The sequence below is a fragment of the Protopterus annectens genome, chromosome 13.part0 (assembly GCF_019279795.1).
Source record: "Protopterus annectens isolate FY-2018-M chromosome 13.part0, PAN1.0, whole genome shotgun sequence".
In the NCBI taxonomy this organism is placed as follows: Eukaryota; Metazoa; Chordata; order Ceratodontiformes; family Protopteridae; genus Protopterus; species Protopterus annectens.
Window position 1 is genome coordinate 1,222,677,241 of NC_056747.1, and position 17,792 is coordinate 1,222,695,032.

At 42.6% G+C, this 17,792-nt stretch overlaps 1 protein-coding gene across 3 annotated transcripts in view; it reads right to left on the reverse strand.

Annotated features, from left to right (window-relative positions):
- Positions 1–232: 232 nt before the first annotated feature.
- The window catches only part of GOSR2 (golgi SNAP receptor complex member 2), a 440,089-nt gene continuing 422,529 nt past the window's right edge, over positions 233–17,792 (reverse strand). For all 3 annotated transcript variants that reach the window (XM_044055228.1, XM_044055226.1, XM_044055227.1), the window contains one exon: positions 233–792. In XM_044055228.1, the coding sequence (XP_043911163.1) occupies positions 631–792 (162 nt within the window). In that variant the 3' untranslated portion in view covers positions 233–630. The remainder of the gene's footprint in view (positions 793–17,792) is intronic.

Consider the following 17,792-nt stretch of genomic DNA (forward strand, 5'->3'; position numbering starts at 1 on the left):
CAAATTGCAAAACAGTGTGTGTGAAAGCATACAGATGGAAGACAGACACCAGTACAAGCCGGAATATGCATATTCTTGCAAAGTGGGAGATTGGTGTAATGGTTAAGGTGCTTACCTTAGAAACACAGGGTGCAGGGTTTGATTCTCATATGGGGTAATTGGCTAGGCTTAAAATGGCCCAGAGGAGAGTTTGCCTAGTATGAATCTATGAAACATCACACACACTCAATACTGATGTTGCATTAATACATCTGGAATCAAAAATTTAATGAGACAAGGAAAACTGTGTGTGAAATGGGTTAAAACAAATTATGTAGTTCACAAAAATAATCAGTGGCTAACGTCAAAGATTTGTTTCCTATTGAACATAGCAAACCAATTTTACAACTTTGTTTTGCTGCAAGTGTCTTTTTCCAGTTCCTTTCACTGTGTACTGAACTTATGCTTAGTTGTTAAAAAAATAGATGCCCTTCACATATAATTCTCAAGAGTTAAAACAAAGCAGCAGTTAAGTGCAGAACCACTCACTGCACATGGGTTTCACATTTCAGCAGCAAAGATGTGATGAGTATCGCATATGCTTCATTTTCGCAAAAACACTGTTGCTTTTCAACAGACTTGGCTTAAAGTTCAAGTGAGGTACTTAACGGCAAGGAACATGATTACACAAGTGATCACCATCCCGACAATCATGATGACTTTATCTTGGGAACCACGCTTTTCAATTAGCCGCATGACAGTATTTGACAGTCCCAGCATGTTTGCAATATCCAGTATTTTCTTCTGGGTACCCTGAACAGCAAAAACAAAGGAATGTCAGATGAATTACTACAGACAACATTCAACAGTTAAGCCAGGTGACACAACACTGCTTGCGTTCTTCTCTAAACATTTTCTTCTGTTGTACAGGATTTGTGCAGCAGCAAAAAAGTGTAAGTAAAGTACTCAGATTATAACTGCTGAAGCAAGTCTACATAAAGCAGAAGCAGTAAATATCTGAAAATATGACATCTTCGTGGAACATCATTTACTACCCAGGTGGTATTAGATTAAGTATGATGCTTAATGAAAGGAGGAAATATGGACTTTTTCGCATTAAGTCACCACAAACATCTGGAAGAAACTAACTAAACACAGATTCACATCAAGTCATCAAAGGTAATTCTGGTGAATGGAAAAAAAAACGTTTGCGAAAAACACCTTTGATGAACAATTTAATTTTGTTTCTGCAGGGGGGCAAGTTCCACTGCACCTCCATGTGGGGACCCCCTCCACACATACCCACAGACTTAAAATACCAAACTCAAGGCTGCATGACAGTAGAGAAAAAAGCAAACTCCACTGTCAGTGAAAGTAACTTCATGGACAGCACTTGCTCTTATTGCATTCACCAAAATCACATTCAATGACACAACATCCTCCTGTTTACCACCAGCACCAGCTGTTACTCAGTCACTACTTTAAAATAAAAACATACATAAATGACAACAAACAGTCATGAAACTCTGCTTTTAAAATTCATTAAAAGAAACTTGTTTCCTTTGCCAATAAAGCCTTCTAGTGGAATAAGAATAAGAAAATTATGTTTTTGCAGCATGGCCTTCAAATGAGACAAGGTGAAGTCTCTTGTTTCTGCCAGAGCAAGGGGCCTTACTTTGAGCCCCTTCCTGACTGGTACTGACATGGCCAACATTTTATGTCCTACTGTACACCTGCCCAGCATATAGATATATATATATATATATATATATATATATGCACACACACACCTACATACATACATACATACAGGTTTACTTTGTTTCATTGAAAGCTCATTTCACTGAATTTGAATTCACCTTGACCAGATGCTGACAGCTCAAATTACTGAAAACTCATTTCAACGAATCTCATTTCGCTGAAGTACTGTCACTGTGTGTTTGGTTTTATATCATATTTCATTGAAAGCTTCAAAACAATACAGTTTAAACCATAGACATGCATACTTACAACACCAATGACTAACTCTTTCCAGAATATAATATATACCAAACTAAGTGGGGGGCTACCCCCTTACTCCTGGGGATAGGCTCAACGGTGTCAGGGGCCTTCCAGGCATGTTACACAATGAGCTTAACTAGCTCATCTGGAGGCGAGTTCACCCAGGAAGTAGAAGGTGGAGCATGGAGCGCCTGCAAGAATACAGTTTCCTCAGACGAAGAGTTGGTGGCCTTCTAATCACCCCTCTGCTTCAAGATCTCCAATATGTCTGCAAAGGAGACATCTTCATGGGGTGACCATGGGACCCTCTTCATGGGGTGACCATGGGACCCTTCCCCCTCATTGTAATATGCATCTTCTGTAAGGGATTCCTCAGGGGGAATCAATGTGCTTCCTCTTGCACAGTCTCTTACAGGGTGGCTCCTTAAGGGGAACGTCTGAAGAGGACTCCATAGAGAGGGTGGCCTGTGGTAGGGTATCTTGCTGCTCTCATGATGAATGTCCTGGTGTAGTGGACTGTGTCAGCTGCGGAACAGGGGACATGTATATGTGACACTCCGGCACCGAAGGAGCCAGTTGTGAGCATGCTACGTGCCCTCTCCATAACTAGGAAGGCAGACCTGCCTGAAGAGGGATGGGAGCCCGGAACCAAGAAGGACAACCTCGGAAATGGGTCACACCCCACTCCAATAAGCCCACCCCCAGGAGAGGAGTCACAAGAGGACTTGGAGCTGTCAGAGTAACCAGAACCGTAGATGGTGCCGTAGAAAAAATGGCGCCATACTAGGGGTCACAGTGCTGATGGACCAGTCACTGTCTCGAGGGTGGATCGGCTCCAACTGAGCCGAGGTCCAAAATGTAGGATCTGGAGCCATGGTAAGATCTACCAGTAGAACTGAGGAAGCTGGCACCGGGACAGATGACAGTATCGAGGGCTCCAATATCTGTGGAGAGGTTGAAGGAGGAACATAGGTGGGAGTCTGTGTAGAAAACCCCTCGGCTCCGGGTGGGAGGGAGGTCCTAGATGGAGTCGGAATGACCCTGGCTGCCAGGAGCTGATCTACAAGCCTCATTATGTCAAACTCCGAAAGGCTCCTGGTGGAATGGGTTGACATCCCCAATGAAGATTCAGGTAGGTCAAGGAATGGACACAGTTGCTGTCCAGAAAAGAGGTCAATTGATGGGGAATATCGGGTCCTGGCCAGTGTCTCGACTTTCGGCACTGTGGTTGTAGGGCCAGATGAGGGGAGGGAAGTGACCAATTTTAAGGGAGAGACTATTGTTGGTGCCAAGAGGGTCTGTGGAATTGTGGGAGGTGTCGGTACGGTGGACGTAGTAGATGTAGTCGGTTCCATAGACAAGGATGACACCATGAGCAGAGTTTTGTATTCCATGCCGTAGAAGGAGTAGAAGTTATTTTCATGAGTTTCTGTTTTGGTTCCATACGATCCTAGGCCATAGCAGTTTTAGATTTGTGGGCTTGAGGAGACAAAGGCAAAGTGTGGCTCCTCTTCTTTGACTTTTTGGGAGGGGTTGAGACCTCTGCCTCAGATAAAGGGGTTTTCAAGAGATCCTTTAAAATCAATTTATTTTTATGTTCAGCCAAAGTGCAGGCACTAAAGCCCTTACAAAGCTTGCAAGGTGGTTGAATCTTCAAGTGCTCAACTCAGAAACAATAAACACAGGACATATGTCCATCAGAATTTGGCATTTTCCTGCCACATTTATCACACTGCTTAAGCCTTGTAGTGTCCTTTTTTTATCAGACATAATAGAAAAGGCATTCTCAACAGACAGCCAAACATCATCAAAATATCAGCAAAATATGCACAAAATAGAAGTTTTAGACAGCAGTATCTATCACAAAAATAAGCTGACTCACACTCAACCGTAAGCAAATACACGCATCAAAAAAAGGGGGGGGGTTATTATTACCAACAATGGCAAAGAAAGTATACCCAAGGGGCAAGAAAGGAAGGAAGAACACCAACAACGGTATTAAAAAATACCAACAGGTAGAAGGGAGGGGCCTGTACCAATGATGGTACGAAGAAATACCAAAAGGTAAAAGTAAAAAAGGGGAAAAACTTCACTCACAAAGTAAAAAACTATCATTAAAAATAGACAACTAAAGTTTAGAGTAAAGGTAATTTTTGACAGAAAATGTAAAAGGATTTTTAAATAAAACGAATCACTTAGCTTGAGAGCTGGCCTGACGAGTCTTGAACTGTACACGCAGCAAACGAGATCTGAGGAGATAAGGAGAGGAGCACTATGGGTATTCTTAGCTCAAGAGTTTTTTGGCTGGCGCAAGCTTCTATACCGGCCGAGTCTGTTCCAAGGACGGAACCGAAACCCACTCATTATGAATGAATGAAGATTAACAACATCAGATCATATGTTTCACAGTAGAGTGCAATGAAAAACAATACCATGAGTTGAAGACAATATGTGAGGAAAAACTCAATAACCGTATTATTTGTTACATAGATTAGTATGAGATAAATGAGACCTGAGACAATTCCAATAAGCTATTTAAAGAGAGATCAGATATTACATTATTAGAGACAGTGAGGTGAAACTGAGTGATGTTCTAGTATGAGAGAGGTGTTCATACTATGGTTATAGAAAGAAAAAGGAGTGCAGGGTAGGGTGCCTTCAGGCAGCTTAGGTGAGCAGGGAAGAAAGAGAAAGAGGTACAGGAATGGTCTGCAGAGATGAATTAAATAAGGTAAGGTAGTGGGGAAAACAAAAAGCAGTGGTGTAGGAGGCTGGAGAGGGTTGTAATGTGTGATCTAGGTTGAAAGGGGCGAGTGAAGTATAGCGAGTATGTTCAGCCAGGATTGGTACAGGAGCAGGTCCAAGATTTTGTAAGGTACTCTTTTACAGAGTATTTCAAGCTGGGTAGGTTAGAATAGTTCTGGTGGTTATTCAGAAACTGTTGACCAAGGCATTAATGTAGCAAGGGTGGGGTGAGGAAGGCAATCTCCCAGGCACAAAGTGTTAGAATACAATACCATGAATACCAAAATGTCGGTACAGAAGCATTTTGCTTTTGTTTTTTCTTTTGATCTGAAGACCTGATGGAGGCATGGATAGGCTGCAGTCATAGCTAATGCACCAATCAACCAAAATCTTGAGCTAAGGGGCTATGGGGAAACAAGCATCGGGCACTAGATGGGCAGGCTACGGGTCTGGGCTATGGTTCTGTGTTTCTTTTAATAGCTCTCTGCTGTTGTTTGTTTAAACTAAATGCCACGTTTAACTTTGTGGTGGTATATCCATGCCTCTATCTGACCATTTCACTTTCTTCTCAAAATCAGAATGCTCACATGCACATCTTCAGTTTTAATTTACTTTTTTTTTCCCTCTTCTTAGGTGTATGACAGTGATGGGTAAACTGGCACAGTGTGTGACAGATGAAGCTATATAATGTTATTGGAGGCAGAACTCTCAGACAAAGCCCCTATTAAAAAAAAAAAACAAGCAGTCAGTGCCACGCAATACCACACTATACCAATCATACACAGCTCAGACCAAACACAGACCTACACATGCTGAGACTCTTAAAAGCCATCTAATTAAACCACAAAGGCTTCCTAAATGTATCCTAAGAAACAAGTACCCTCAGCAATGTACACAGCACACACAGATCCCACTATAAACCCACATCTATGACTTACATTGATTAAATTCAAAAGAAAATAAGGTATAGCTCCACAGTCTAAAATCCTAGTCATAGGTGAATCCATAGTGAGACACACCAATGCATCACTCACTGGGCTGTGTGAGGACAGGGTCATAGTCACTTGTCTATCAACTGCTAGGATCCACAACGTCACACATGCACTAATGTCCTTGTGCCCCAAGTAAGCAAATAATACATTCAAAATACAAGTGGGTATAAATTACTTGAGATGCACCTCCCTGGACTATATGAAGAGACACATGATGGAGGTCTTGGAATATGTACTTGAGGAGGTATGAACCTAGACTTGAGCAGTATTCTACCATCTTGAAGAATTATGCCATAATATGAATAAAAGATAATGGACTTCAGCATCTGGCTTAGCTTCTGGTGTCATTCAAAGGGATTACAATACATCAGCCTGGGAAGAGATGGTAGACAGTCATAACCGCTTTGCCAGGGATGGCCTGCACCTTTATCCCCAAGGCTTCCATATATTGGCCAAAATCTTGTTCACCCTGTGGTGCCTTTCTAAAGCTTCCAACATAACTAAACAGAATATAAACATCATTAAGGTACTGCTTGCTCAATGCTAGAAACCTAAACAAAAATTCCACACCCCGCAGGCCTTACTCTGGCAAACATCAATACATGCATTACCACAGAGACCCTGGTTCAAGACCAGTAAAAACAATCCTTCAGTGCAGAGCTTCAGTGCTGATCACACATACAGACCCACCGCATTAGACAAATTCTCTAAAGACAGCGATGTTTCTATATTCTTTAAAAAAAACTTACCTCCAGATTTGTTAGACAAGAACTCCATGTCCAACTTACTATGAAAAATATCCCTCATCAATCATAGCTAAAAACAAGACCTGCTCTGTGTCTCCTTTACTAGGAAAGCTCACCCAGACTCTGCCATGGACTGCTGTGAAGGAAAGGTTAATTTGTGTTTCCTTATATTATTTTCTTGTAATTTGCATTGCTTTATTGCTTTCTTCTGTTTTGTTTACTGTGGTGTATTTTCATTACAATGTGTTTTAATTACATTCTTTTTTTCTATTGCACATTTGAGTTAGGAAAGCAACAAGGGCTGTGTCTCATGTGAGCCACAAAGAAACACACTGCCCCCATCACTGTTCGCCCCTTTTTTAATATGGCCACATATTTTCTTCCCTCTGTTTCACTGGCTATTGTTAGCCCTCCTTCAGCTATTTACATTTACTGGCCATCCTACTGTATTCCACAGAGCCAGATTACAAAGTGTCCACCATCCATCCACTCTATCTTGCTCTTTTAACATTAGTGGCTCTTCCTTTAGACTACTAATGCTTGAATAACCCCCTTTCACATTTAACTGCTTAAATCACACTGCAACTCTTAAGATATTAACCCACTTTTTTCCATCTTACTTTTAAAATCTGCATAGTCCAAGACCACCAATCAATGGAGAGCCCACATTCTTCCCCTCAGTAGTCATCTTGGGATTAATGCTTCTGTTTCAGCCATTACACATGGAGCTATCTGAGGAGGAACAACTGATCTGTGACATATAGCAATAAGTAGCCTGTATTTTTGCTTATTTGTAGTAGTTATTGCTTATTTTAGATATTTATAGCAATTGTATTGTATACTGCATACTTGTACTGTATTTCAAAGCTACTGGCTCACTTGTGATAAACATTTCTGTAGTGTTTTCCGCCTAAAATACTTTAGGTTGTTGTGTCTTTCGGCTTTTCCCGGTTAGGGGTCACCACAGCAGAACTCCGGTCCGCTAATAATTGGCAGTAGATTTTTACGTACCGAGTTGCCGGCCCTGACGCACAACCTTCAACGAAGGAACGCCCATTCACGCATGTCCCCCCCCACACAGAAGACGCTCTAGCTGAGAATCGAACAGGACGTCTTACTGTGAAGCAACAACGCTACCGCAGCACCACCACCGCAGTACCCTAAAATACTTTAGGTGGTAGCTGTAATATTGTCCATATTCCTGATTGTGCTTGTGATGAATATTTCTGTGTGTTCTGCCTAAAATAGTTTAGGTTGCAGCTGTAATATTCTCCATATTCCTGATTGTGTTGTGGGCCTAGTTGTTTGTTAGAGGCTGTTTTCTGAGCTCATTGTCCAGGCCATCAAAGCAAAGACCATCCCCCACTTTAGTGAGAGTTTAGTAGTTATGGTCATTGTCTAGTTGGGTTGCCAGGGCTACGGCTTGGAGAAAGCACCTCATTGATCTTTTGAAATTTTTTTAAAGTTGTTTCAGGTTTCAACTTTCTGCTAAGAAGTTAACGTGAGTGTTTCAGCCATTACACACAGACCTATCTGAGGAGGAACAGGAACAGCTGATCTGTGATGTATAGCAATAAGTACCATGCATTTTTGCTTATTTGTAGTAGTTATTGCTTATTTTAGATATTTATAAAAATTGTATTGTATTCTGCATACTTGTACTGTATTTCATAGCTATTGGCTCACTTGTGATAAACATTTCTGTAGTGTTTTATGCCACCCACCCTCCCTATTGGCATCTTGTCTTTATACCTGCTGGCTTTGCAGTTGCCCGTCCCTACTCTAAATTTGATCTGGGACACTCCTCCCAGTCTAGTGTCATTAGCTCATTCTACCTAATACAGAGAGAATTTCCTTCTGTTCCTCCTTTCTAAAAAAAAAAAAAATGTCTGAATATCCTTGTGTTCTGACTGTGTTTCTCAAACATTTTGGAAATATAGAGTATATTTTACTGCATTTATTAAAACTGTATTTGCCTTAATATTGCTGCAACTCAAGTGTTCTAGGCTGCACTGCATCTGAATTGTTTTAGTGTGTTTTAGCTGCTTTTCTGTATATATAGACTTTTCTGTATATCTAGACTAGCTACTTATTCTACTGTATTACTGCCTCTTAAATCGTTTTTCAGTTGTGCACTTGCCTTGCTTCATTTAAAAAGTTTTAAATTGCTAATTTTGAAGAGCTTTAATTGTATTTACTGTTTAGGGATACACACTCAAGTGTGTTAGCCTTTTCTGTGTTTAGCCTGTTTTAACAAAAAAAAAAAAAAAAAAAAAAAACTATCTTGTTTGCTCGTTTCCCGCCTTTCCTAGCTAGTATAGTCCAGATCCCAGGCTTTGCTGGTTTCAGGACTTTATTTTCTGTGTTCAGAGCTATCCCAGACCTTGCTGTGGAAGAGGCAAGTCCTACTGCCTACCAGTGGGAGTGATGAGCATTGTACTGCTTGTCTGAAACTAGAGGAGTGGTTTCCAGCTCTGAAATTGTAATTTTAGCCATTATGGGCTTATTTCTATCCCTTTCAACTTTCTGGCTTAAAAATGCACGTGTTTACGCATTTTTCGCATTGTGCAGCACCACCGGGCTACGGTTAAACTATTCCAGGTGCCAGAAAGTCTGTTCTTCAAATTCTTCCTTAGAACTAGCTGGTTTCTCAGTAGTAGCACTAAAATCTGAACCCCTGTGACTAGCACTTGCGCTAGAACCTGCTGGAAAGCACTAGGAAGCCTTAAACTGATACAAGCACTCAACTCTGCTTGTTAATACAGAGAAATTAATCGTAGGCACTAAACAGCCTATAATTGAAAAGTACCTTGCAAAGGTAAGGGAAAACAGCTCTTGTACTTTACAAAAAATTACCTAAACAGGCATGTCCAAGGGTCAGCTTCCGGTGATTTCTCCTGTCCACCTGGTGAATCTGGGCATACTGGGGCAATGCAGCAACTGCCTCATGTACACAGACAACCCTCTCCTCCTACCACCCAACACTATAACCTGCGAGAGATGCACTTACACAGCCAAACTGGAAGTAAAGCTCTCTCCAGCCAAGATTGTGCTAGACAGTCAAGAGGAGAAGGTTAACATCTGCACTACACCTCAAGCAACACATAGCCCTTCAAAACCCACACCATCAACACCCACACACAGCAACACTAAACCCACATATGCGGAGGCCCTTAACATTAACCTGCCCAAGCAGCAAGGACCTCCGAAGCTGAAACGCAAACGCACACCGGTCACAAACAACCAAAGTGACACACAGCTCACAACACCAGTGTGCCACCCAACAACAGCCCTTAAGGCAAGGCAATGTATCCAACACTTTAGTCATAGGTGACTCTATAGTCAGGCACACAGATGTCCTACTCATCAGGCTGAGCAAGGAGAAAATTACAGTCAGCTGCCTGTTGGGTGCCAGGTAGGGTTACCACCTGTCCCACTTTGCGAGGGACAGTCCCTCGTTGGGCAGTTGTGTCCTGACAAAAAATTGTAAAAATGGCAAATGTCCTGAGATTTTAGGACAAAATTATTTCCTATATTTTATGTAATAGTTGCATAAAACAGTTATTCTGTATCTAAAATACCTAAATGTTATAAGAAACAGAATAAGCAACTAAAATGCTACAAGAATAAGCTTTTATTTAGGCAAAAAAGTTAAGTTCTAACCTTTGTTCTGACCATGGGTATGTGTCGGCCTGTAAAATCTGATGTTTGTACCAAAAATGTCCCACTTTGACCATTTGAAAAGGTGGCAACCCTAGTGCCAGGATCAGTCACATAACGCATGCACTCAAGTCACTCCACAACAAGTACAAATACATGGGTCTATATCAGTTCACCGAAACAGCTGAAGTTGGAACACCATATGATCGAACTTCTAAACACGAACTACAAAAACATCAAAGTCTTAGAACAACAATTTTTTTCCCCACGGAAAAAAAATTGCTGTTCCAAGAAACACACACACAACACAAGCAGACCAAGAAAACAGCAATCTACACACAAACACTTAAAATCCTACATCTAACCCTACACTAAACTGTACATACACTACTATCTATCCAATTACCTTACCCCATACTTTACCCCTAAGGTCCGTCACTATCACACACACATCTCACCTGTGCCCTAACTCACCTAACCCGCGCCCTAACCCTAACGTCTACACAATCGCACACTTATCTGAACCCGACCTGTAAAGTACAGTTTTGTACACTTAACCATAAATGTAGATGTTCGAGTGTATTCACTGTTGTAGTCATTACATTTGGGGTAATCTGCTGGCAGGTTGCCCTCAGTCGGCCTGAATAACAAAGTCTTGGGTCCTGTGTCGGTTGCCATCTCCTCTTCCATGACGTCAGGTCGTCAGGGGTATAAAACATGCAGCCGACGCCATTTTAATCAGTTTTTCTTGCCCCGTATATATAAGCATGAAATTTAGAACACAAAAAGTTTACCTCCAACAAAAAGCAAATACACAAAAAAAGCTTTTGAGCATAGTGAAGGAAAGAAGAGGTATAATAATAGAGAAAAAAGGGGGCTGGCAGGTGGGTAATCCGGACTGCAACAGTGAATACACTTGAACATCTACATTTATGGGTAAGTGTACACAACTGTACTATGTTCTTCGTGTTTCACTGTTGCAGTCATTATATTTGGGTAGAATCCCAAAGCTATGGATAGGAGGATGGAATTATACAGCATTAGGAGGGGCTATAACGCCCTGCAGGACAGCAGTGGCAAAGCCTGCCTTGGATTTAGAAAAGGGAGGTAAATGGTAATGTTTTGTGAACGTATGAACTGAGCTCCAAGTAGCAGCTTCTAGAATGTCTCTGGTAGGAACCCCTCTGAGAAAAGCTGCAGAAGTAGATGCAGCCCTGCTGGAATGGGATCTGATCCCCTTGGGGACAGGTTTACCATGGTGCATGTAGCAGAAACAAATACAATGGCTTATCCATTTTGAAACAGTCTGCTTTGAGATGGCCTTCCCTTCTGCCCCTGCAGCAAATGCCACCAATAGTTGCTCAGACTTTCTTACAGATTTTGTCCTGTTTAAGTAGAATCTTAGTTGTCTGTGTACATCCAATGAATGCAGAATCCGCTCCCCCTCGTTCTGCGGATTTGGGAAAAAAGTTGGCAGATGAATGGTCTGGTTAACAGCCACACTAGATACCACCTTAGGCATAAAAGTAGGATTGGTTCTGAGGGCCACTCTGTCCGGATAAAAGATAATGAAAGGCTCCACTGCCATGAGAGCCTGTAGTTCTGAAATCCTTCTAGTTGAAGTGACTACTAAAGGAAAGGCAGTCTTCCAAGAAAGAAATGTTATGTCAGCAGTAGCAGCTGGTTCAAAAGGAGGTAGGGTGAGTTTTTCCAGCACAAAATTGAGGTCCCATGCAGGAGCTGGTGCTCTCCTGGGAGGTCTCAAATTTTTGGCCCCTCTGAGGTACTGCTTTAGCAGGGGATGAGAAACGAGAGGAGGCTCTGTGTTGCAATAAGCTGAGATGGCAGAGGCATGGATTTTTATAGAAGAGAAAGACAGGCCCTTGTGAAGCATCTCAATTAAATATTGCAGAATCTAAGATATATTGAGCATTGCTGTGTTTATTCCTTGTGCTTGGTTCCAGGCACAGAATCTCTTCCATTTATCAGCATAAGATTTTCTAGTACTGGGCCTTCTAGCCTCCAAAATGACATCCATCACAGGTTTACTGAGGGATGTGATTGTTGAAATTAGTTGATTAGCCATGCTGCAAGATTCAGAGTTTGGGGCTGAGTGTGCAGAATTTGATAGTTCTGCTGAGACAATAGATGAGGAGTCTGAGGCAAGTAACACATAGGAAGGTGTGACATATTCCTTAAAAGTGGGTACCAGTGTTGGCGAGGCCAGTCTGGAGCAATCAGAATCATTTTTGGTTTTTCCTGTCTGACCTTTAGTAAAACCGTGGAGAGCAGAGGCAGAGGGGGAAAGGCATAGATTGATAGGTTTTTCCAGCTGAAGGAGACCGCATCCACTTTCCAAGCTTTTTTGTGATGAATTCTTGTGCAGAATTTGTCTAACTAGTAGTTTTGGAGGGGAGGCAAAAAGATCTATGTCTGGGTTCCCCCATTTTCGTGTCAACATGCTGAAGATTTGTGGATCCAGTTTCCATTCGTGTGGGTCCATAAGATTTCTGCTTAGGTCGTCTGCCAGAGTAGTTTGCTTTCCTGGCAAGAATTGAGCTTGTAGATGTATTTGGTAAGTCAAGGCTGTGTTCCACAAGGCCATGGCTAGTCTGCAAAGGGAGTAGGAGTGGGTACCCCCTGCTTGTTTATGTACCACATAACTGTGGTGTTGTGGGTCTTTATTAGTAGTTGTCCTGGATGAAGGAAGTCCTTGAAGGCTGTCAGAGCATTCTGTACAGCTAGCATTTCTTTCTGGTTGATATGTAGGTGCATTTGATTTGGGCTCCATTCTCCCTGAATGCATCTCCCTGCCAGATGGGCCCCCCAAGCATAGTCTGATGCGTCTGTAGTCAGGGTTTGGGTGGCAGGGGGTAGAATGAATGACAGTCCCTTGTTTTGGCGACAGGCCTCTGCCCACCAAAGGAACTCCTGTTGCAGGCAAGGAATGAGAGGAATCACTGTTTCCAGGCTGTGACAATGTTGACTCTATAAGCTTTTTAGGTACCACTGAAGTTTCCTCATATGCAGTCTTATTGAAGATAGCTGGGTTTTTGTGGCCACTTGTTTGAAGTATGTTATCAATTGAACTTGTTTGTCTGGCATAAGGTAAGCCATCTGGGCAGTTGCATTCAAGCTTGCACCCAGGAATGTAATTACAGAGGGTACCAGTTGTGATTTATTTTCATTTATTGTGTACCCTAGGCATGTTAGAAGACTTTTTACAAACACCAGATGTTGTAGAAGAGTGTCCTTGTCCTCTGCCTGAATTAGACAATCATCCAGATAAGGATAAATGTGAATGTTTCTTTGTCTGTAAAATGCAATCACTGGTGCCAGGCACTTTGTGAAAACCCTGGGCGCAGTAGATAAGCCAAAGGGCAGTGCAGAGAACTGGTAATGCAAATAGCCAGATTTGAAGCGGAGGCATCTTCTGCAAGAGTTCCTGATTGGGATATCAGGTAAGCCTCTTTTAAGTCTAGAGTTACCAACCAGGCATTCTTGCCTAGCATAGGCAGTAGCTGTTATAGAGTCAGCATCTTGAATTTTGGAATGTCCAGGAAAGTATTTAGAATGGATAAATCCAGAATTGGACGCCATGATTTGTCTTTTCTGAGTACCAGGAAAAGTCTTGAATAAAAACTTTTGTCCTTTTTCCTTTTCTGGTACTGGTTGAATAGCCCCCATATCCATGAAGGACATGACTTGTTTCTGGGCCTCTGCCCACTGATTTGGAGGCAGATCTGGCCATCCGTTTGGAATTGGCAATGTATGGAAATGCAATCTGTACCCCTGGGATACTATATTTAAGACCCACTTGTCCTGGGTAATTAGATGCCAATTTTGAGCATGAAGTGCTAGTTCCCCCCCCAAAGGGGCTGTCAAAAGATAAGTGCTGGGAAATGGCAGAGGAAAGGCACTGAGACTGTTTACCGTATGGTGGTGCTTTGCTACTTCCTGATTTGGAGGTGGAGGCACCCCACTGTTTTGTCCTGTAAGATCCTTGTGACTGAAACCTGGAGCCCTTGGAGTGTCTGGTTTTGGCCTGAGTGGCTCTGTTGGATACTGGAAAGGACCAGTTCTTAGTAGGCTAGTGCCTACTGAACCTGGGTGGCTGCACTTGCAAGAAATCTTTTACAGTTTGCATAGATTTAGCTTTATCTTCCATCTTTTTCAAAACTTCTTCTGTCCTATTACCAAACAGACTGTCCTGCTGTAAAGGAGCATCCAGCAATTTAGCTTTAACATGATCAGGCAGATTTTGCTCCTTGAGCCAAGCATGCCTTCTTATCACAGATCCAGTTATGGCGGCCCTGCAAGAGGCCTCCAAGGAATCAAAACCACATTGCAAAGTATGCTTTCCAACTTGTGCAGCTGAATGCAATAAATCCTGTAACTCTATTTTCCACACAATCAGAAATCAACATCATTTTCTGTTTCAGTAAGCCCATGACATGCTGTTGATATTTAAGCATATGAAATTGACAGTTTAAAGCCCTGATTGCCAGGGTTGGAGACGCGTAAACCTTCTTACCCCATCTATCCAGCGCCCTGCAGTCTCTAACAGAAGGGGTAGGATTTTTAGCAGTAGAAGCCTTAACACCCTTGGGACCCTGAGAAATTGTTTCAGGGTCAGCAGTAGGACTTTTGAAAAGAAACTTGTGGGAGTCAGGAACCCTGTAACATGTCTGGCTTACTAGGAGCCGGAGGCAGGGATTCACGAGCCATGCTGGATTCTAAGAAAACATCATCAACCATGTCTAAAACAGGAGGTACAGCCAAAGGCCTATGCTGAGGAAGAAGAAGAAAATCCCTAAGCCTCTTTTTGGATTCTGAAAAATCTACTCTCCCAATGAAAATGTTCCCTTAAGGTATGAAAAGTCTCTCCAAAAGAAAAATCCTCAGGAGGAGGAGAAGCAGAAGGGATGGATTCTTCTGCATCAGAGTCCTCATAAGGGGGAATACAAAATTCCTGATCATAAGGGGAATCAGAAGAAATGGAAACCTGATTTGAAGATTCATAATCAGTGACTTGCCTAGGCCTCTTAGCAGGAGGGGGTTGGGAACCCCTGATCAAGGTAATTAAATCCTCAGCCATTTTGATCATTTGTTTTTTAGGCATAGGGGCCTGAGCATGTGGCTCATGCATCAGTTTTTTAGACATAGAAGTTGGTTTTGGTCTTGTTTTTGATGATGGCGCCGGTGTAATATACAAATCTTTATGCCTGAAAACACCCTCAGAAGCCGGTGCCTGCTCAGCGGCTCAATCCAAGGGAGAGACATCCGCGGGTTCAATACTTGGAGAATCTTGCAGCATAGTGGACTCCGAATGAGTCTTGGTAGAGGCTTACGACTCAAAAGTAGCGGGCATCATGGACTGCAAAAGCGTCGCACTGAGTACCGGCGAACCAGCGACTGGCTTAGGAGAAGCTTCGTCGTCAGTTTTGGACCTCGACCGTCTGTCTGTCCTTTTCTTTGTTTTTTTGTGAATTCCGGTAGTCGGATTGCTAACTGACGGTATTTCAGGATAGTTAAATCTTGAACCAAAGTATTTAGAAGCAAAAATATACTGACGTTTAATAGTGCGTTGGTTAAATTTAGCACAAAACTGACAGCAAGGCAGGTTGTGGTCAGGGCCTAGGCAAGGAATACAGTACAAATGAAAATCCTTATGAGGTATTTGCTTCCCATAAGTAATACAATTATTAACTTTTAATGACATCGGTAAGGAGCAAGAAAAAGTTTCCCCAACGGGGTACTTAGCTTTAGTTTGAAGACTTCCGTTCTGAAACTCGAAAACAAAAATTTCAGGAGTCGGCCGACCGGCACTTGCGAACTGCTTCTGCTCCAGGCACCGCATGGCAAGAAAGACTAATTAAAATGGCGTTGGCTGCATGTTTTATAACCCTGACGTCATGGAAGAGGAGACAGCAACCAACGCAGGACCCAAGACTTTGTTATTCAGGCTGACTGAGGGCAACCTGCCAGCAGATTATCCCAAATGTAATGACTGCAACAGTGAAACACGAAGAACATCTTCCCACCACAGTCCTGATAATCGTGAAGCCAGAGAAACGACCCACCAAATTCTTTCCTTGGGAAAGAATTTGGTGTTCCACGGCTTCGTGATAATCAGTGTTCGAACTTCACACTTTGAACATCTGGTTTTCGATTGTCAGCCATTTCGACGGGCTGATATAGACCCCAAATACAACTCTGCCATTGTCCATGTTGGAGTGAATGACTTGAGACGTACCTCCCTGGACTACATGAAAAGAGAAATGAAATAGCTCTCAGATCATGTGGCCCTGGCAGGTATGACTCTAACCCTGAGTAGAATCCTGCCTTCGCCCAAAATGATACCACAGTATAAGGACAAAATGATTGACTTCAACAATTGGCTAAGCTTCTGGTGTCATTCAAAGGGGATACAGTATCTGTCTACCTGGGACGACATGATCGACAAACCACGATGCTTTACCAGAGATGGTCTGCACCTGTCACCTCTGGGATTCAAGTTACTGGCTAAAGCCCTCGCCAACCCTATAGTGCCTTTTTTTAGGCAAGGTTCAAAGGACAAAACCACCACCATAACAGACACAAGCATGCAATAAGATGCAATAAGAAGGTAACGCTACTCAATGCTAGAAGTCTAAACCTCAAAATGCACTCTCTCAAGGGACTCCTAAAAATGGAGAACATTGATATCTGTGCAGTAACTGAGACCTGGTTCAAGGCTCCAGACAGCACCCCTGCAATACCAGGCTACAAACTCTTACCACACTTTTCGGCCACCAAACCAAGAACGAAACATTAAAAGTGGAGGAGAGTCCATATTCACCAAGGATATTCACACCTCCAGGCTAGTTGCCCAACACAATGCATCTGAAATTCTCCAGGTGCAACTAACACTAGATAAGATTGCAATCTAAATTGTAGCTTGCTACAGATCCCCCACCATGTCCCAAGATTCTCATTACACCTTTCTAAACATACTGGACAACGTTAAGATACAACAAAACACCCTAATACTGGGTGATTTCAACTACCCTGCCATTAACTGGGAAAACTACTCGGGTACCAACACCTTTTCCCAACGGTTCTTGGAATTCATAAATTCCAACACCCTGGATCAACTAATCCATTGTCCCACCATGGGCTCCAATATCCTAGACCTGGTCATTACCAGCATGGGAGATAGATGTTCCACACCAGTGGTCACCCCTCATTGGTCAAGTCACCTCATCACTAAGGACTTTTCATCCAGAAAAAAGGTAATTGTCCCACTGTACTCATCCCTCATTAGACCCATTCTATTGTACAATGCCCCGTTTGGTATGTACCTATCTGCAACAGCTGGAAAGGCCACAGAAATACCCCACTAAAAGAATCAAAGGCCTAAAGCAGATGCCCTATACTGACCATCTAAAAAAACCTCCAGCTATACTCTGTGGCATATCGTCTACTCAGAGGCGATCTCTGCTTCACATACAGGCCATGTCAAACCCTGAGCTGTTGGACATGCTCCACTTAAAGAAATCCCAATCCCTCAGAGCCACACACTCCAGGGATCTAAACCCTGTCATCACAATGAACAAAACATGCTGGAGGGATAGGTTCCTGACCCAGAGACTCCCCATACTCTGGAATAGACTGCCCATACATGTCA